Raw genomic sequence first — 17837 nt, forward strand, 5'->3', positions numbered from 1 at the left:
AAATCTAACACGGCATCATCACATGGTTAGCGGCAGCCACAAATTTTGGCTGGCTACCAAGGCCAAATTATGTGGACCTTTGAATATGACAGCTCCTGCTATCTTTGAGGAAGATGCACCACGCTATATTTTGAAATCACAGGAAAATTTTGTATGAAGTATTTTACCTTTGTGTTGCCAACTAATAAGCAAAATGATTTGAACACCACAAGAGGTAGATATTAGGAGACACTGACAAGCTGCATGTTTTTCCAACACCTTTGGAAAAAATTAGGATAAATTTGGCTTTAAAAGGAAGAGAAGCATCCAATAATCACAGAAAAAGAGTTGAGATGTAATGCTTTACACTGTTTACTAAAACTGGAATGGCAATTTATTAGAATCACTCATTTCCAGTTAGGAGTAAAAATCAAAGTAACTTGGCTTTCAAATGATGCTTCATAAAGAGTTTGCAACATGCAGGGAAATGTGGAATGGCAGAAGTGAACAGCTTCATGTCAAAGAAGATTACATCTCAATCAATTTCATAAGCAGACATTCTTTGGCCTATGGTGCACATTATCGAAGCCTGCTATTTCAGCAATAAATCCCACTGGCAATGTATTCTCATGAGACTCTGCTTCAAAGCTTTCATAGCGTTTAATTGGCTATCCATTTCTTGGAGTCACATTAATGTAACAAAATCCAACACTGAGGCAAGAATAAAATAAAACTTAAACTAAACAGATAAAAAGCTGGCAATAATAGATTTATTTTCAATAAAGGCAGAAGGTTATTTTCTTCAGAGCTTCACCAGAAAAAAAATTACTGGTCAGACCAACTAATCACTTTATATAATTATATTCTGGCACACAGGAAAAGGTTTTGTAGTTTAGCCTGGCAAGTTGGAAAATTAGTGCTGCTGCTGCTGCTGTTATTTTCCCCCTACACATTCCAGGATCCCTGCTTTTCTGCCACTTCAGAGACCTCATCAAATCTGTAATAAGATAACACCCAGCTCTTTCTTTCTCTCCTCCTGAGCTATTCTCCCTGCAATCCTACATCTCCAGCCACCTGATATTTGTACTTGCAAGTTATGTTTTTTCAAACTCAGTATGTCTAAGATGGAACTGCTCATCTTTCTCCCCAAGGTCTGAACTCCCTATGTGCTATCCAGAATCCATTGATATTGCTGCCATCCACCTGCTGAACAGGTACATGGCCTTGGCACAGTCTCATAGTTCCTCCTAAGCTTGAGGCAAGGACCTATCCTTCTGTAATCAGTAAAATGCGATGCACAATGGTGGTGTTATGTAAATAACAACAAGGTGCCTGTCCAACTGACTTAACAATCTAGATTTAGACACTAGGACAGGTGTCTACAACAAAGATGAGGCAAATGTAATTGGAACAATCTTGGAAGATACAAATACATATATTTGGGCTTTGAATTTGGAACTAAGGAGGTAAGCCAAAGGAGTCATGGATGAAGTGGGCCTTGAGAAGGGCTTCAATGACTAAAGCTGTTTGGGGAGCAAATTCAAGGCATAAGCAGTAGTGAGGGGCAAGTCATTAAAACAGGAGGCCTTCAGATAGGTGAGGATGATCAATTTAAAAGAGAGAACATCACAGACCCCCTCTCCCCACTCACCTTTTTGAAAAACTAAGACTGTGATCCTACTCGCCAGTTAATGCACCTTGCATTCTGTTTAAATTAATGAGCCTTATTTTCGGAGTATGCCAGTTTAGGACCAAGACATAGAAGTACAATTTAGAATGCAATACTTGTAATTTCACTGCTTATGCCACATCAGAAGTAATTTTCAAAACTACTCCTGATTGGTTCTTAAGCAGTTATATCCTCCAGTGATGAAGCTGGAAATGTATCCTTTGTACAAGACAGTTACACAGTGAGGGTGATAAGGCCTTGAATATTATCTTAAATGCAATGAATGCATTTACTTTCCAAATGGATTTAGTTACAGAGTTACCCAAGGCTAGCCGTTTCAGACAGAGAGCATGCATTTCAGTGAAAAGACACTGCATTGCAATTTATATTGCATCAGCAAATTTTCAAGCACACCAACTGAAGGCTTTCAGAACATAATAATACCTGATATGGCAAGTCTCCCTCCACAAGCTTCACGGTCTTTAGCTGCAAAATCTGAACATCTGACAAAACAAAATAAAGATTATAATTAAATAAAGAAATGAATTTCTATCCACTTCTTTTCTTTCAAAATAAATTTGTCTGAGGTCAGATTATTGTGTATTCAGTTATGCTCAAGAGGGATCCACACATCAAAGTATTGTAACTCTAATCAACCCATTAAAATTAAGCCACTTAGGGTTCAAAAATGACACATTTTTTGCATTTTCTAGGACACTGTAGCACATTCATAACTGTGCACATTAACACCCTTCCCCCTCCAAAATAGCTCTATCATATAAAATCTACTGGAACTTCTAAGTTTGGTTGAAACCAAACAAATCTGGCAAACCACATTTGTGCTCTTCTGCAACTTCCCATCTTTCAATGACATTTGAACATAACTAGTACCTTGTGTCTTGGGCAAATTTCTCTAGGTATCCTCTTTTCTCATAACAGGAACTGGTGCAAGATGGACAGAGCAACAAAGTAAAACAATTTACTTCCTCCGTTGCTTCTGTACTGGACACACAGGAAAAGTCCTTGCGGAGGCATGATCACTCGGTCCTTTTGCCATGAACCCACTATGTCTCTTCACTAGACGTGCAAGAGACAATGCCCTGTCCAGCATAAAAACAAAGTAGAATAGTGCTGGAGTTACAGATTGCGCAATTCCTCTGCCATCAGCCTGCTGTGTTTGTATGCTAGACAAGCAGGTGCTTGGTCTGCTGCATGTCTAGCACAAAAACACAACAGGCTGGTGGTAGAAGGAAGGAGCAGCTGCTGCCAACCCCTTCGTTTCTATGCGGGACGTTAAATAGGAAGCTTCACCTCCTGGATGTCCAGTAAGAAAACGTAATAGGCTGCTGGAGGAGAGATGGAAGTGTTCTGAGCCATCAGTGGCAACCTCCTTTGGTTTCGGTGCTAGGCAGAGAGAAGGTAGTATATACATGCTGCCTAGCACAGAAACCTAGGCTGTCCCTACCCCAGCTGCGAAACACCCTTTTCTACACCCAGCATAGAAATTCAGTGGTACCCTGTCCTCCTTTTGGCAGACTACTTCCTCTTTTGTGCTCATCCTTTTAGTGGAATGAATCTGTCATATATATATATATATATATATGGATTAGCGTTTTAGATTCTGTTCATATATTTGGTTTTCATATTTCTTGTTTTTCTAAGTTACTTTGACAATTTTGTGTAAAAAGCAATGAATGAATGAATACATTAAAAATGTAATACAAAAATAAGCAAGTGGCCAAAGCTGTAGTGAAGCATATTAATAATTAAAATCAGTATTTTAAAATCCTAAACCCTCTTTTTCTAGTTGGTCTGAGTACAGGTATTTTATTTCCTTTCTTGGTTGATGTAGTTATCAACATTGACCAGCAGATGGCACCAATTAATCATTTTATTTTATTTTATAGGGGGGGTGTACAGGGAAGATATTGTAAATATATGCTCAAGCTTTTCTGTGTCATTTAACATTTGATATGGCATCTTTAGATAAGAAATGTAACTGTAAGGCTCAAAACACTTTAAAGGTCACACCTGCCCTGAGAATACTTTGCGTCTGAGGGTCGCAGAGCTGGTTCCCATTGTTTACAGAAAATTTACACATTATCACCTGCTCCTTCTTGTGTTTCTTCATTAGAAGCTGATGTAGGAGACCAGGTTATCCTAGCCATGTGGGAGTCACTCCTCCAAACCCAAAGTGGTTCCCACACAGGATGGTGTTTCTTGTCACTAGACCAATCTCAAGATCTCCATGACTCCTGGATCTCCTTCATAAGAATTCTCTGCTCTTTCAACCCTCTACTTTTCTTCCCACCAAGAGCAGCAGCTGAAACTGTTCTTAGACCCTGAATGAGACTAAGGCCACACCGATCATCTCCTTCTTGCAGAAGTTGCACCTGTCTTTCAACTTCAGCAGCAGACATATTTGTGAGCATCTGTTGCATCACAGCAATTAAGTCAGTAATATTTTCATTAAAAACCCAATGTTTGAAGAACATTGGTTGGTGAGTAGTTACCCCATGCTGAATTACAGGCCATTGCTGTAATAATGAGTGATTAATGGGGAATGCTTGCTAGAAAACTCTTGAGATTACTACTGACCGCACTGTGGTTCTCTTCATGGTTGATTCTCCTGTCTGTTTCTGTAATTCTGTCCTGTAGGCAAGGATGCGAGCATTGCAAACCATCAGATTCTTAACTGCATGCAATATTTGGTCCTTTTGTGTGCTCACAGCAAGCAGCTTACAAATTCCTTCTCGCATTCTTGTTTCAAAGTCAATTTTCTCTTGAATGCTGCCACCCTGAACACCAAAAAACAATGGAGTTGTCAGATAAATCTCAAATGACAGATTTATGATTTATTGGAGGGGAATAAAGTTGGCTAAACCAGGAACAACAGATGCCAGGAACTACAACCCTCATCAGCCCCCAGCCTCCTTAGCCAACAGTAAAGTATGGTGGGAACTAGTGTAGTTCATCAACATCTGTAGGGTATCAAGTTAACTTATCCTTACACTAGGAGGTGTAGATTTTTATTTCCTATTCAGTTCTGCGATGGGGTTAGAGAAAGACATTTTCAGTCCAAGGATCCTGGAGAAGACAGACCATGTGGGGACATACTTCTCTAAAAGGCAATTTGCCCACTGCCCGTTGGCTGCGTTAAGACTCTCAGCCCCAAAGGCCTGGCTAGAGTGCAAGGGGTGACCAGAGTCCTAAAACTAGAGAGCCAGCATCACACAGTGAGACTATGCCATGGCTCAAGGGATCCTTTGAGGACTACTTGGGTGCAGTAAATTCTGAGGGGCAGGTGCCCTTCCTGACAACCCTTCTAAGACTGTACCCTGCAAACAAAGGTGGCCTTCTTTTCATCGATGAGAGCTTCAGCATTAAGTAAGGCAGCTTTGCTTAAGCTGCAGCCTGCCGAAGAGTAAAATGATGGGACTGCTTGCTATTGGGTGGCATCCTGGTCGGTCTGAATCTGTGTTTCCCAACCCTGGGCCTCCAGCTGTTTTTGAACTACAACTGCCATCGACCCTAACTAGTAAGACCACTGACCAGGGATGATGGGAATTGTAGTCCAAAAAACAGGAGAACCATTTGGCGGACCCTGGGCTGGCAAGAAAAAAAAGAGGGTCCCAGGAGGGGACCCTTCATCCCTTCCCTGTCCCTGCTCCGCTACACCACTAAAAGGGGACAAAAAGTGTGTGTGGGGGGGGTGTCTTTGAAGAAAACCCGCCCAAAGCCAAAATCCGAGAGAGTCTCCAAAACGGGGAGAGTTGAACTTCAATACCTCATCCCTAGTCCGGTTTCAAATGTTTAGCTCCCGGGGCTAAAAGGGCGATGGGCGCCCGGTCCCTGCCTTCTCCTGGCGCTTTAGGAGACGAAGGAGGGGAGGGGGCGGGAATCCATGTCGCCTTCTTCTCTCCTCCCCTGCTTACTATTTACAGTGGTAACTCGGGTTACATACGCTTCAGGTTACAGACGCTTCATGTTACAGACTCCTCTAACCCAGAAATAGTGCTTCAGGTTAAGAACTTTGCTTCAAGATGAGAACAGAAATTGTGCAGCAGCTGCGCAGCAGCAGCAGCAGCAGGAGGCCCCATTAGCTAAAGTGGTGCTTCAGGTTAAGAACAGTTTCAGGTTAAGAACGGACCTCCGGAATGAATTAAGTACTTAACCCGAGGTACCACTGTACTTGATACAGCATGCAAGGAGGACGGAAAGGAGGGAGAAAGAGAGACAGACCTCCAAAACAACAGCAACGCGCGCTTGCTCTCCGCCCCCCCCCCCAAAAAGGCGGGGAGGCGAACGGCCTCCGCTGCTCACCTGGCCCTCCTTCGCCTGCTGCTCGTCGGCAGCGCGGCCTGCTCGGCACCGCCTCATCGCCTTTCCCGCCTCGGCCATGGCCGCCGCCGCCGCCGCCTCCTCCTCCTCAGAGCCGCCGCAGTTCAAACTTCCCGCTCCGCCTCCTTCGCCGCTGCTCCAGCCCAACGGCAGCGCGGGGCCCGCCTTTTCCTCCGCCTCCTCCTCCTCGTCCCGCCTCGGCCGCGGCTCCTCCTCAGAGGCGAATGGCTGCCCAGCATCGCGTTGTTGTTCAGGCGCCTGTTCCGCCAACAGCCCCCGCTTTGCTTTATAGCCAGGCCTGACCTCCGTAGACAGAAGCCCTGTTCGCTCACGTTCAGCTCTCTTGACTGAAATAGGTTGTGGGAAACAATGAAGAGAGGGCGCCGCGGAGCATGTGCAGAATGTTCTTCCTCCAACCAGCGCCACGAAGTAGCCGCCGTGCCACTGCTAGCTATAATCATAATCATTTTAAATTATGTTTTCCTCGTCCACTTGACTGGGTTGCCCCAGCCACTCTGGGCGGCTTATACAGTATAAAATCATAATAAAACATCACACATTAAAAAGCGATACGGGGCTGCCTTCGGCTAGTACTGCCTGGGACTTCGCTTCAGGAGCACGGCTTGCCAGGGATCAATGAATGGCACCGTGTTGCCTGGTGCCCTCCAGATGTTGTGAACTATAGTTCCCGTCCGTCCCAGCCAGCATTGCCAGTGATCAGGGGTGGGTGGGAGTTGTCCAAAACATCTGGAGGGCCCCCAGACCTAAGCTATCTCCCAGGATGTGAGGATAAAAGGAAGAGCCAGGTACACTGCCTTGGACTCCTTAGAAGGCAGGTTATAAATGTAGCCAATACCCACATACTGGTTCTCATTCTCTTTTCTGAGTGCAATTCACAGTGCCAATCCTCGTTTTTAAAGCCCCTAAAGGACTCGTGACCTGAGGGACTGCTTATATACACATAAGCCTGTGTGCAGCCATGCACTGCTATCATCCAGAGACCCTTCTAGTCCCTTTGGCATCTGAAATGAGACAAGTTAGACTTCTAGGTTCTTGTTTGTGCAGTGCTCCCTTGAGGCCAGTTTGGCCACCCATCTGATGTCTTTTAGGGGCTGGACGAATAACTTTTTCATTTCGCCAGATTTTATCACCACTTACCATCTGATGGAGTTTTAGCTTCTACAAGGATTCCATTGGGATTGCCTTTGGATATTACCTCACCAATCTTTGTCATTTTATTATTGCATGCTTAATGCAATTTGTTATGCAATGTTTTGGGGGGGTTTTTTTGCTGAAGGGCAGTACAGAAAACATATTTTAACTGAGAGTGTGCTGCACTGTACCACAGATTTCCTTGACCCATTGCACCTTTGGAGACCCCCAAATACAGTTGTGAGGTGTATCTGGTTTGGGAGGTATTGCAATCAGAAAAGGCTCATCTGCCTAATATATACTTCTCCATAGAGCTGTTTGACACACTAAAGCCTTGTCACAAAAAACTGCCACTTTGACTGTCATCCTATGCACATTTACACAGGAGTAAGACCAATAGAACACAGTTGCACTTTTCAGCAATCTTAACCGTGCCATCTTTTTGATTAGAAATACAATATGAAGATATTGAGAGGGCTTGAATGTTTTTAGGACTGCAGTTCTAAACTTCCCTAAGCTGGGAGTCATGCTCACTGAAGTCAGTGTGACCTATTTGCAAATAAACATATAGGATCAAGTGAAATCATTTGACTTAAGTTTTGGCCAGGTACTATATAGCAAACTGATATTCTTATACACACACACAGCAGCAGCAGCCACACATACTGCGTTGTTGGACCTTGAAGCAAACATCTGTAATAAAAAAGATCCTGGGAAATAAGCCTGGGAAACCTGGTACATCTAATAAGGCAATTTATGAGAAGGCAGTTTATTAACCGCACCAAACAGAAGAGAGAAAAGGCACTGAAACTGAAAAATCACAACCTGTTTGTCCATAACACTCTCTAAAATTTGTTATATAGAACTTTGGGTGCTGTGTGGGTCACACAGGTAAATATTGTTCAAACGTTTCTGTGTCATATTAACTTTTCTGATCTTTAAGCATTTAGCTTGATTAAAAATTGAGCTCAGTTAAACAGAGCAGTCAAATCTATATATATATTTCTAGGGCAACAAATCTATATACCGTGATGGCAACAATCTTCAATGGCTTTAAGAGGGAATGGCTACTAGTCATTATGGTGAGGGACCTCCATACACTTTGCCCAGGCTTCAGTGGTGGATTTATGTATAGGCTAAGTAGGTTGAAGCCTCGGGCCTCTAAATCTAGGGGGCCTTGCCAGCCAGCCCTCTCCCCAGCGGGCAGTCTCCCCTCTCCCAAAATTGCAAACCCAAGACTTCATGTGAGGACAGGGCAATTCGGGCCTGCCAGGCTTGCGCCCTAGATCTCTGCAGCTACAGCAGGCGCTGTCTCTCAAATGCCAACAAACACCCCCTTTCTCTATGATGGGAGGTCTAGTGCCTCTGAATAAAAGACATTGGGGAACAATGGCGGGAGAGGGCAGTTGCCCCATGTCCTGCTTGTGCACTTCCCAGAGGCATCTAATTGTCCACTAGAAGAAGCAGGAGACTGGACTGGATAGGCCTCAGGTCTCATTCTGTAGGACACTTCTGGGTTCTTATGACTGCTCCAGAAAACTAATTTCAGCCTCCTGAGGATTAGACGCAAAAAGACCAGCCCTTTTTGATGGGAAAGATGGAACACAGAGAGAGCAGAAATAGACAAGCATAACTCTGTGGGCGTTATCAAAAATTTGTCAAAAGAGAGTAATAAATCATTACTAAAGATTTTTTAAAATTGTAATGACAGCCATATGTACATGGAAATTTATTTTCTCATTATTAATCCATCAGTACTCAATCAGGCAAACTTTCATTGCTTTGTATTTTCCCCAGGGTACATTTATCTGGAAGCTGTTGAGAAGCTGTCAGAAGATAGGAACAGTATAGTGAAAACCAGTATTAAAATTTACAACCGTTTATTTTGTTGCTGGAAAACTCCAGGTTTTTTTGAATTTTGTTTTTGCTTCCTGCCTTATTAAAATGCCACAGGACTGTTCTTTGGCTGCTTCTATAAACTGATGTGTCTTGTGAATAAAGGCATAATACGATGCTTTGTACATTTGTGTAGTGGGAATGCCATAACGAGACAAAATACACCCCCAAAGTGAGCATGTAATGCCAGGCCTTCATTAAGGACACATTCTTAGTGCAGCTGTATGCATTTCTACTCAAAAGTACATCTCATTGAGTTCAATGGTGTTTACCATTAAGTGGGGTACATGATTGCAGCCTCAGCTGACCTGCGGATAACTCCCATTGAATTCAGTGTGGGTTTACTGATTGCACTGTAAGCCAATAATACTTTATTCCAAGAAGATGGATTTCTGAATCATAAAAATAACTGGCATTTTTTAAGAATGGCATTTCTGGACATCTTGATTTCTGCATAATAAAAAATCTTGCTGCGACATTGATGCCCAAAAGTTAGTCTTATTTACAATCTGTGGTTTGCGTTTACTCAGTCTGAACGCAGATACATCACTAGTTACTTTAAAGATGTCTCTGTGCTTGCCCTATGGGAGAAGAGTCTCCTGCTCTTCCCTCCAAACTACTGCTTTTAATGCATAATATTTTCCTGCACTGGAGCTGTTGAAGTGACCAGTGTTCAGGAGCTGGCAACCCCAGTGATCTGCACACATAAGAGCAAAACAACAACAACACAAAAACATTTGAAAATCCTTCTTCATTCTCCTCACACCTGCCCCAATTGATAATGTATATTTTATAAGTTAGATAATCACTTATTATTTATTGTATAACCTGCATCATGTCAAGGGCCCAGGGTGGATAGCAATATTAATTTTTTTAAGTCCCATTACAAAATATTAAACATTGTCTCAAGGGCCTAGGGTGGATAACAATATTAATTTTTAAAACTCCAGTTACAAAATATTAAGCACCATCTCAATGGCCCAGGGTGGATAACAATATTAATGTTTAAAAGTCCAATTACAAAATATTAATCCCACTTGTTGCTTTATTCTTCTACAGATGTAAAGGCCTGGAAAAAAATTGAAAAATAGGTGAGGAAACCACTGCCTCCCCCATGTTTCTTCTCCCCCTATTTACCGGTATTTCTGAAAGGATGTGGGTGGAGCTGTTCCCCCACCCATCCACTGAATCTTCCCAATCCCCAGGCCTGTTCCTCCCTAATCTCCAGCCACCCAAACCCAATCTGAACAAAGGTGACCTACACCACTTTTAGTACAGTACACTTTTAGTACAGATGGCCACATTCTGCTTTTGATGAATCAGAGGAGCAGAATTGTGAAGCTGAGATAATTGAAATATACTCGGAGTCAAGTGTGAATTTCATTCTCTTTATTCAGCTCATAGTAGCAATGAATAAAACTTTTCCCCAAACGTCTAGTTATATATACATTATTTACACAATGGGCCCCATGTGATTGGCTAATTATGGGCTGCTCCTGCAAGCCAATCAGGTTGCTGATTCACTTCCACCTGGAGCTGGATTGGGTGACTACTGTGGACCAATCAGACTGCTGCATTCTGGATCCTATTGTTCTAGGATTCAGCTCAGTACATAACAATACAGTGGTACCTCTGGTTGTGAATGAGATCCGTTCCAGAGCCCCGTTCGCATCCAGAAGTGAACGCAACCCGCGTCCGCGGGTCACGATTCACCGCTTCTGTGCATGCGCATGACGTCATTTTGGCCGTCTGTGCATGCGCGAGCAGCAGAACCCAGAAGTAACGCGGGTCACTGCAGCACGCAATCCGAAAATACTTATCCCGAAGCTACTTCAACCCGAGATATGACTGTAATATATTTTCCCTTGTGGTCTTGGCTCAGAGCACAGATGGCAGACATGATGAGACAACATTCTTGATTGATCTTGGGAGCAGGAGCGAAACTAGGCTTTATTTCACTTGGTCCAAGACCAAGTTTGACACCCCCACACCCTCCCATACACATTTGCGTTCACACACAGTCTAAGAGCCTCAATGGCGCTTGCCTGGAGGCTTCACCAGGGGCAAAAAAACCCTGGCTAGCTCTCCCATAGCTACGGCACTCTTCATGGGTCACCATACTGGGGGGCGCAGAGGTTCTAACTACAGATTTAACCCCATCCCCAACTCTTTATTATGGGTCCAAACCAGCAGGGCTAGTTTAGTCTAACTAGCTGGTTGTAATCACCCTTTCTGTTCATGATCCAGTCATATACATAGGAATGGTACTTACAATGAAGCCTCTTTGGTTTCTGAGGCATCTAGCACTTTTTGTATCCCTCTTCTTTATAATGGGACAATTTAAAGGGGAGAGAAGTCCACCCCCAGCAGGTACCCTGTATCTCTAAAGATTCTGGCCAAGGTGTGTGACATTGTCCGGCCACCTGTTTCTGGGGAGACAGCCTCTTCTTTCTCCTTCCTTCTATGCATCTTGATAGTTTCCTCTCTCCCAGTACACACTAATAGAGGGAGGAAGAAGAGACTGGAAATCCAGAAGGGGGCGGCGGGAAAGGGCCTGGGGGTTAAATTTCCAAACCCCCGATATTTCTGAGTTTCCACACTACTAGTATAATCAAGCTGGATATGAGCATAATAATGTTTTCCTGCTTGTGAGCGCAAGTGACAGCAGACAGTCCTGCCAAGCAGCAAATTCACTCCCATGCATCAGATTCCCAGAGCAAGAGCGCTCATCATTTGTTCCCTCTCCACTCCCTGGTTTGAAGAATGGGATTGACACAGTTATTCTGTAGGGTGGAGCTGGCCTCAGTCACCAGGCCCATTGGTAGACCAACTCTGTGTTCCAAAGATGTCTGCAAACATGAGATGGAGGCAGGCAACATCGTCAACCCCGCCGTGTGGGAATCCCTTGCAGATGACCACAGTGCCCAGAGACTGCAGGCAGTCAGGTTGTGCATCCATAGCAGTGACCAGAGGAGGAATGACTGCTGAGAGGAGCGTAGAGAGAAGAAAAGCCATGGTGCTACCTAGGGGTGAACATAACAGCAAAAAATTTGAGTCTATTTAAGGATAACTATGAGAAATGTTGGCTAGAAATTAAGAGAGATTTAGAAAGTTGGTCAAGACTGAAACTTTCCTTGTTAGGCCGGATTGCTGCTATAAAGATGAATGTATTGCCAAAAATGCTGTTTCTGTTTCAAACTTTACAGATTGTGGATAAAACAGAGTGCTTTGGGAAGTGGCAGAGAGATATTTCTAAATTTGTCTGGCAGGGCAAAAAGCCCAGAATCAAGTTTAAGATATTAACTGATGCGAAAGAAAGAGGGGGCTTTGCCCTGCCAGACTTAAGGTTGTACTATGAATCAGCAGCTTTCTGCTGGTTAAAAGATTGGCTGCTTCTCAAAAACACTGATGTACTGGATTTGGAAGGTTTTAATAATGCTTTTGGTTGGCATGCATATCTATGGTATGACAAGGTTAAGATTAACAAGGCTTTCAAGAACCATATTGTCAGAAAAGCAGTGTTTAATGTCTGGACAAAATACAAAGACTTATTGGAAAATAAAACTCCAAGGTGGCTCTCACCATTGGAAGCTAAGGCTCGGAAAAGACTCAATATGGAGGCCGAATGGCCGAAGTATTGGGAAATATTAGAAAAAGATGGAGATAATTGGAAATTGCAGAGTATGGAAAAAATGAAAGACAAAGTGCGAGATTGGCTACATTACGCTCAGATTAAAGAAGTTTTTAAACTTGATAAAAAGTTAGGATTCCAGGTGGAAAAATCGAAGTTGGAAACAGAATTGTTAGAGCCTAAGACTAAGGTACTTTCAAGAATGTATAACTTGCTGTTAAAATGGAACACACAAGACGAAACGGTCAAATCGGCTATGATAAAGTGGGCACAGGACATTGGGTATAATATCATGTTTGAAGACTGGGAAAGGTTGTGGACCGTTGGGCTGAATTTCACTGCATGTAATGCTTTGAAAGAAAATGTTATGAAAATGATATATAGATGGTACATGACCCCAGTCAAACTTGCAAAAATATACCATTTGTCTGATAATAAGTGTTGGAAATGTAAAGAAAACGAAGGAACTTTCTTTCACCTCTGGTGGACCTGCCCTAGAGTGAAGGCTTTCTGGGAAATGATATATAATGAGCTGAAAAAGGTATTTAAGTATACCTTCCCTAAGAAACCAGAGGCCTTTCTCCTGGGTATTGTCGACCAGAGGGTGTTAAAGAAAGACCGAACATTTTTTATGTATGCAACAACAGCAGCAAGGATACTCGTTGCTAAGCATTGGAAAACCCAAGATTTACGCACACTGGAAGAATGGCAGATGCAACTGATAGACTACATGGAGTTGGCGGAGATGGCAGGCAGAATCCGAGACCTGGGAGAGGAGACGGTAGAAGAAGATTGGAAGAAATTTAAGACCTACCTACAGAAATATTGTAAATTGTATGAATGTTAAGAAGGATGCTAGATCATAAATAATTTGGCACCATCAAGCTAGATGAAGTGAAATATGAAGATAAGTTAAATTTAAGAAAAGACAAATTTTGGATAATTATTAGGCTAAATTTAAATTTTTTAGATCTGAATAAATGATATCTAAAATTAGAGATATAACATTGGAAAAATAGATAATAAGAATGGAAATAAGGGGATAAATTGCTGGTTGGATATTTATAAATTAGGAACGCAGGAGCGGGAGATGTGAGGGAGTCCAAAGAAGTTAAGAAAATATGTTATGATATGTGTTATTTTGTTTTTTATTTGTATGGCAATTAAAAAAATCTTCAATAAATATTTATAAAAAAATTTAAAAAAGCCATGGTGCATCTACAGCAGCACAACCAGACGCTTTCACCTGCCCCAGCTGCAACAAAACATGTCTCTCCCGCATCGGTCTCCACAGCCACAGCAGGCGCTGCAACTTCCAAAAGTTTGACTTCACCCCCAAAGGGACAAAACTGCTGTGTTTACATTGAATAGGATGCTAGAGTATCCCTGACAGCTCATGTCACTCTGCCTGTGCCCTGTCAGAATTAGGATTAAATCCAAACGCCAACTGGTTTGTGGCATAGCTGTCAACCGTCCCTTATATGGCGGGAAAGTCCCTTATCCCAGCGCTGTGTCCCGCTGCTGTCCCTTATTGATGATGTCCCTTAAATTTCCGGGGTTTCAAAGGAAGCAGCTCCTCTCCCTCCCTCCTTGCCAGCCAGGGAGGAGGGAGACTCCAACTGTGTTGCTTGGCTGCGTTGCTCACCCAATAAGGAGTCTAAGAACAACTGGGGGGTGGAGCTTGCATGCCTTGTGCCGATCAAATCAGCCGTGTTGCCTGGGGACTCGCCTTTGCTCAGCGTTTCCCAGCGGAGAGGTGACGGTGGTTTGTACTGTTGTACTGTTTTATTGTTGTTAGTCGCCCTGAGCCCGGCTTCGGCTGGGGAGGGCAGGATATAAATAAAAAAAAATATTATTATTATTATTTCCTTGCTGCATCCCCTTTGCCAGGTTGCTGCGCTGTGGGAACCACCGCTTGAGGCTTCGTTTGGCTGCTGGCCGGGCTTTCTGCCTTTGGCTCGGAGGGGCTTAGAAGTTGAACATACCTGCGCCCCTTGGAAAATCCCTTATTTTGGCTGCTGATCCCTTATTTTCGAGGCTGCTGGTCCCTTATTTTCAAATCTGTAAGTTGACAGCTATGGTTTGTGGCTGCGGTGGTTAATCATCCATTATGAAGACGCAGCTATGAGAGCAAAGCACATTTTGATGCAATCTTTCCATTTTGTTTTTCTCCCCCTTGGTTCTCAAGGGAGCCTAGATTACAGCAAAGGCAACAAGCTTTGAGTTGTAAGGAAATACAGGAGGAAATAGTCCCAAACCAGCAGACCATTGGGTATATGGAGTTCTTAATCTCCCAAGTCTCATGAGCAGCCAGATGTGGCTAATCAAACGTGTCTTCCTTTGAATTTCTGTGTCCCCCCACCCACCACCCACTTTTTTTTTACTTTCCTCACCTGGCACACTGCAAAATACACAAAGGCTAGCTGCCCAAACATCTCTGTTTATTGTGAAAATGAATCTGGTGACATACGGACTTGATTGCGGAGCAGAAAATTCTGCTCTCCAGTATCCTCACTGGAAAGCAAGGGACAGAGAAGAAGCAAAATGATCGTCCCTGACCAGAACACAGATTTCCTCAGAAATTCCTGTTCAATTAACTGGCTAAAATGTGGAGTTCACTTGAATTCGCCAGATTTTTGTGTTGGGGGGGGGGCGGAATCGCCTCCTGCTTTTAGTGGGTGTTTTTTAATGGTATTTGAAGTCTTTAATATTTAATTGCATCACTACGCCTTTCTAAGCAGGAATGCATTTCCAGCTCTTTGAACCTTTTTTTGGAAAGGAATTTGCTCTGCGCATTAAAAGGAGAGATGCCAGTTGACAGCGTCTGCTGATGTTTTCCCAGGACATATTTTCACATGAAACTGTAAGAGTGAATCAGATCAAAAGCAGATGCCAAGAAAAGGAATGCTAATGAAAACCACCACTGCAGGATGCGTTTACGTTGCACTGTGAGGGCAAAGGCTTGGGTACGTCTATAGTACTCGTATATTTTCCCCACTAAACTTGCACAGTGTTGCTTTCATATATTGATTGCTTTCAGTGCTATGGGTGATTATTTTATTGATTTTTCCATTGTAACTGCCTAAAGGGACCCAGCTGATTGCATGCAAATTCCTAAAAGTGTAGAAGCAAAAATATTTGGCACAACTGTTCAGAGGTGTTTTATCAAAAGCCATTCGTCAATGGAAGTCAATAAATAAAGAGGAACGAGTGGTGAAAAACTGGAGGTGGCTAACAGTGCAACCTTAAGCCCCTAAAATCCACATTGCTGGAGGGAATTAGGATGAGGCAGAAGAGTCTCTTCATCGGGCTCTGTTGGTGGGATGATTCCGCCAGTAATGGCCAGCGTATGAACCCCAAATGACGCGAGGGGAAGCCATTTGCCTCAGGCGGCAGGTTTGACCCCCCTCTCCACCTTGGTGCTGACACTACTGCCACAGCACCATTGCCCTCACTGTTATGTACTGAAGTTCTAACCCTGGGCCAGCAGGGGGATACTGTAGATAGTTTTCACTCAGGTCCGCATATGCAAATAAGGAATTGAAAGTGACGTTCAGTGATTGGATAGTTACAGAAAGTTGTTACTGTTGCTTTGTAGTTCAGCTCTATATAAGCAGGTTGGCTGAACCCTTCAGCCCAGTTCTGTTCTGTTCTGTGAATAAACAAGAGCTGTTTGAAGAATCGCTGTGTCATCTGATATGTTCACCCACAACTTAACACTCACCACTGTGCCAGCTGCGCCCTTGTGGTGGAAGTGTAGCCACAGCTGCAGGTAAGCGTGCAGTTGTGGTGGCAGGGCTGGTGGCAGCAGAGGTGTGACAGCAGGGGCAGGAAGGGGGACACATTGTGAGGACAGGGGTGGTATCAGAGTGTTTTGCCTGCAGTGGCAAAGCATCTCAGGCTGGCTTTGAGGAGGAGGAACAAGGCTGACCATGAATGCACTGGATCCTCTTTTTAAAAAATAAAATTATATTAAAGCTTTCTCATACTTGAATGAAATAAAAGAAACTCATCTAAATAAAAATAAAAGCAAAGGGATAAAGAGAAACAGTCACAGAAAAGGTCACAGAAAAGAAACTATTCACTCTAAAACGACTCTCAACTCATCTACTTTCCATTAGGCAATATTTCCCCAATCTTCCAACTGAAATGGATTACGGTAATTCAGTTTTCTTTTTACGGAAAAAGTACAAAGGGAGTTTTCTCATTATTATTATTATTATTAACAAATGTCAGCAATAGTTATCCTCTCATCGAACATATCAGCTTCGTCTCCAGTTTCTTCAGCAACCATTCCTCCATATTAAACCATAATAAGACTTTCCACTAGATCCTGAGTTGATCCTTTTCCTGGTAAGGGCTGAAACCTGGGCTCCTCTGCTGGGCCAGCCTCCCATGCCTCCCTGGGCCCTCTTTGCATTGCTTTGCCAGGCTGAAATCCTGCACCCACTTAGTCAGGAATAATTCCCACTGTCCTGAATGGGGCTTGCTTTTGAGCGGACACATAGAACTTTGGTCTCCAGTTGGTGAGTCCAGACCCACTGGCAGGTAGTGCCTTCGATTTCTTTCACTCACCATACAAATACATGGTTAGAAAAAGAGAAAAGAAGTGAGTCCCTCAGTGCATGCTTGGGTTAAAGGTAGATCCTGGTTCTGAATATGTTGAAGGCTCCTGGTGTAGAGATTGCACTGTAAGGGATCAATCCCGCATGAATTTATCCGCAAGCAACTTCTCAGCAACACAGAATTTTGTTGTCGTATTGAGGTTTCGGGGTTGCAGTGCTATAAATCTTACAATAGCAATCCTGTTGGAATCAGAGAACTGCCTGAAGACTGCAAGTTTGCGTGCAGGGCGTGTATGGCAGGGGGAGATACAGGAACAGGCTGTCAAAAAGAAATATTGTTCAGTGGGTAATTGGGTGAAATGTATGCCAGGGCAGAGAATTTATATATGCATTCAGGGGTTATATTCAGGGCAGAGAATTTATATATGCATTCAGGGGTTTCATCACACTAAACTCTGTGTTTGATTGTGGCCATTGCATTTATCGTTTTTAGCTATCTGGAACGTGAAGCTGCTGTTTAAGCTTAAATAATGCTATGGGTCTTAAATTAGACTTACTAGTCAAAGAAATAGGCAAAATCGTAACATGATCAAAGGAAAGAATA

At 43.2% G+C, this 17837-nt stretch overlaps 1 protein-coding gene across 6 annotated transcripts in view; it reads right to left on the reverse strand.

The window, feature by feature from the left end:
* The window catches only part of RTKN2 (rhotekin 2), a 72430-nt gene extending 65706 nt beyond the window's left edge, over window positions 1–6724 (reverse strand). For 4 of the 6 annotated variants that reach the window (XR_014156378.1, XR_014156379.1, XR_014156380.1 and 1 more), the window contains exons 1-3: window positions 5972–6724; window positions 4247–4446; window positions 2093–2151 (exon numbers count right to left, since the gene is read on the reverse strand). Coding sequence is in view for 1 of the 6 variants with exons in the window: in XM_081861201.1 (XP_081717327.1) it covers window positions 2093–2151; window positions 4247–4446; window positions 5972–6049 (337 nt within the window). In the remaining 5 variants the exon portion in view is untranslated. The remainder of the gene's footprint in view (window positions 1–2092; window positions 2152–4246; window positions 4447–5971) is intronic. The other 2 variants (XR_014156382.1, XM_081861201.1) reach the window with 2 other exon arrangements.
* Between the last annotated feature and the right edge of the window lie 11113 nt (window positions 6725–17837).

Source organism: Podarcis erhardii, assembly GCF_964252035.2.
Source record: "Podarcis erhardii genome assembly, chromosome: 5".
NCBI lineage: Eukaryota > Metazoa > Chordata > Lepidosauria > Squamata > Lacertidae > Podarcis > Podarcis erhardii.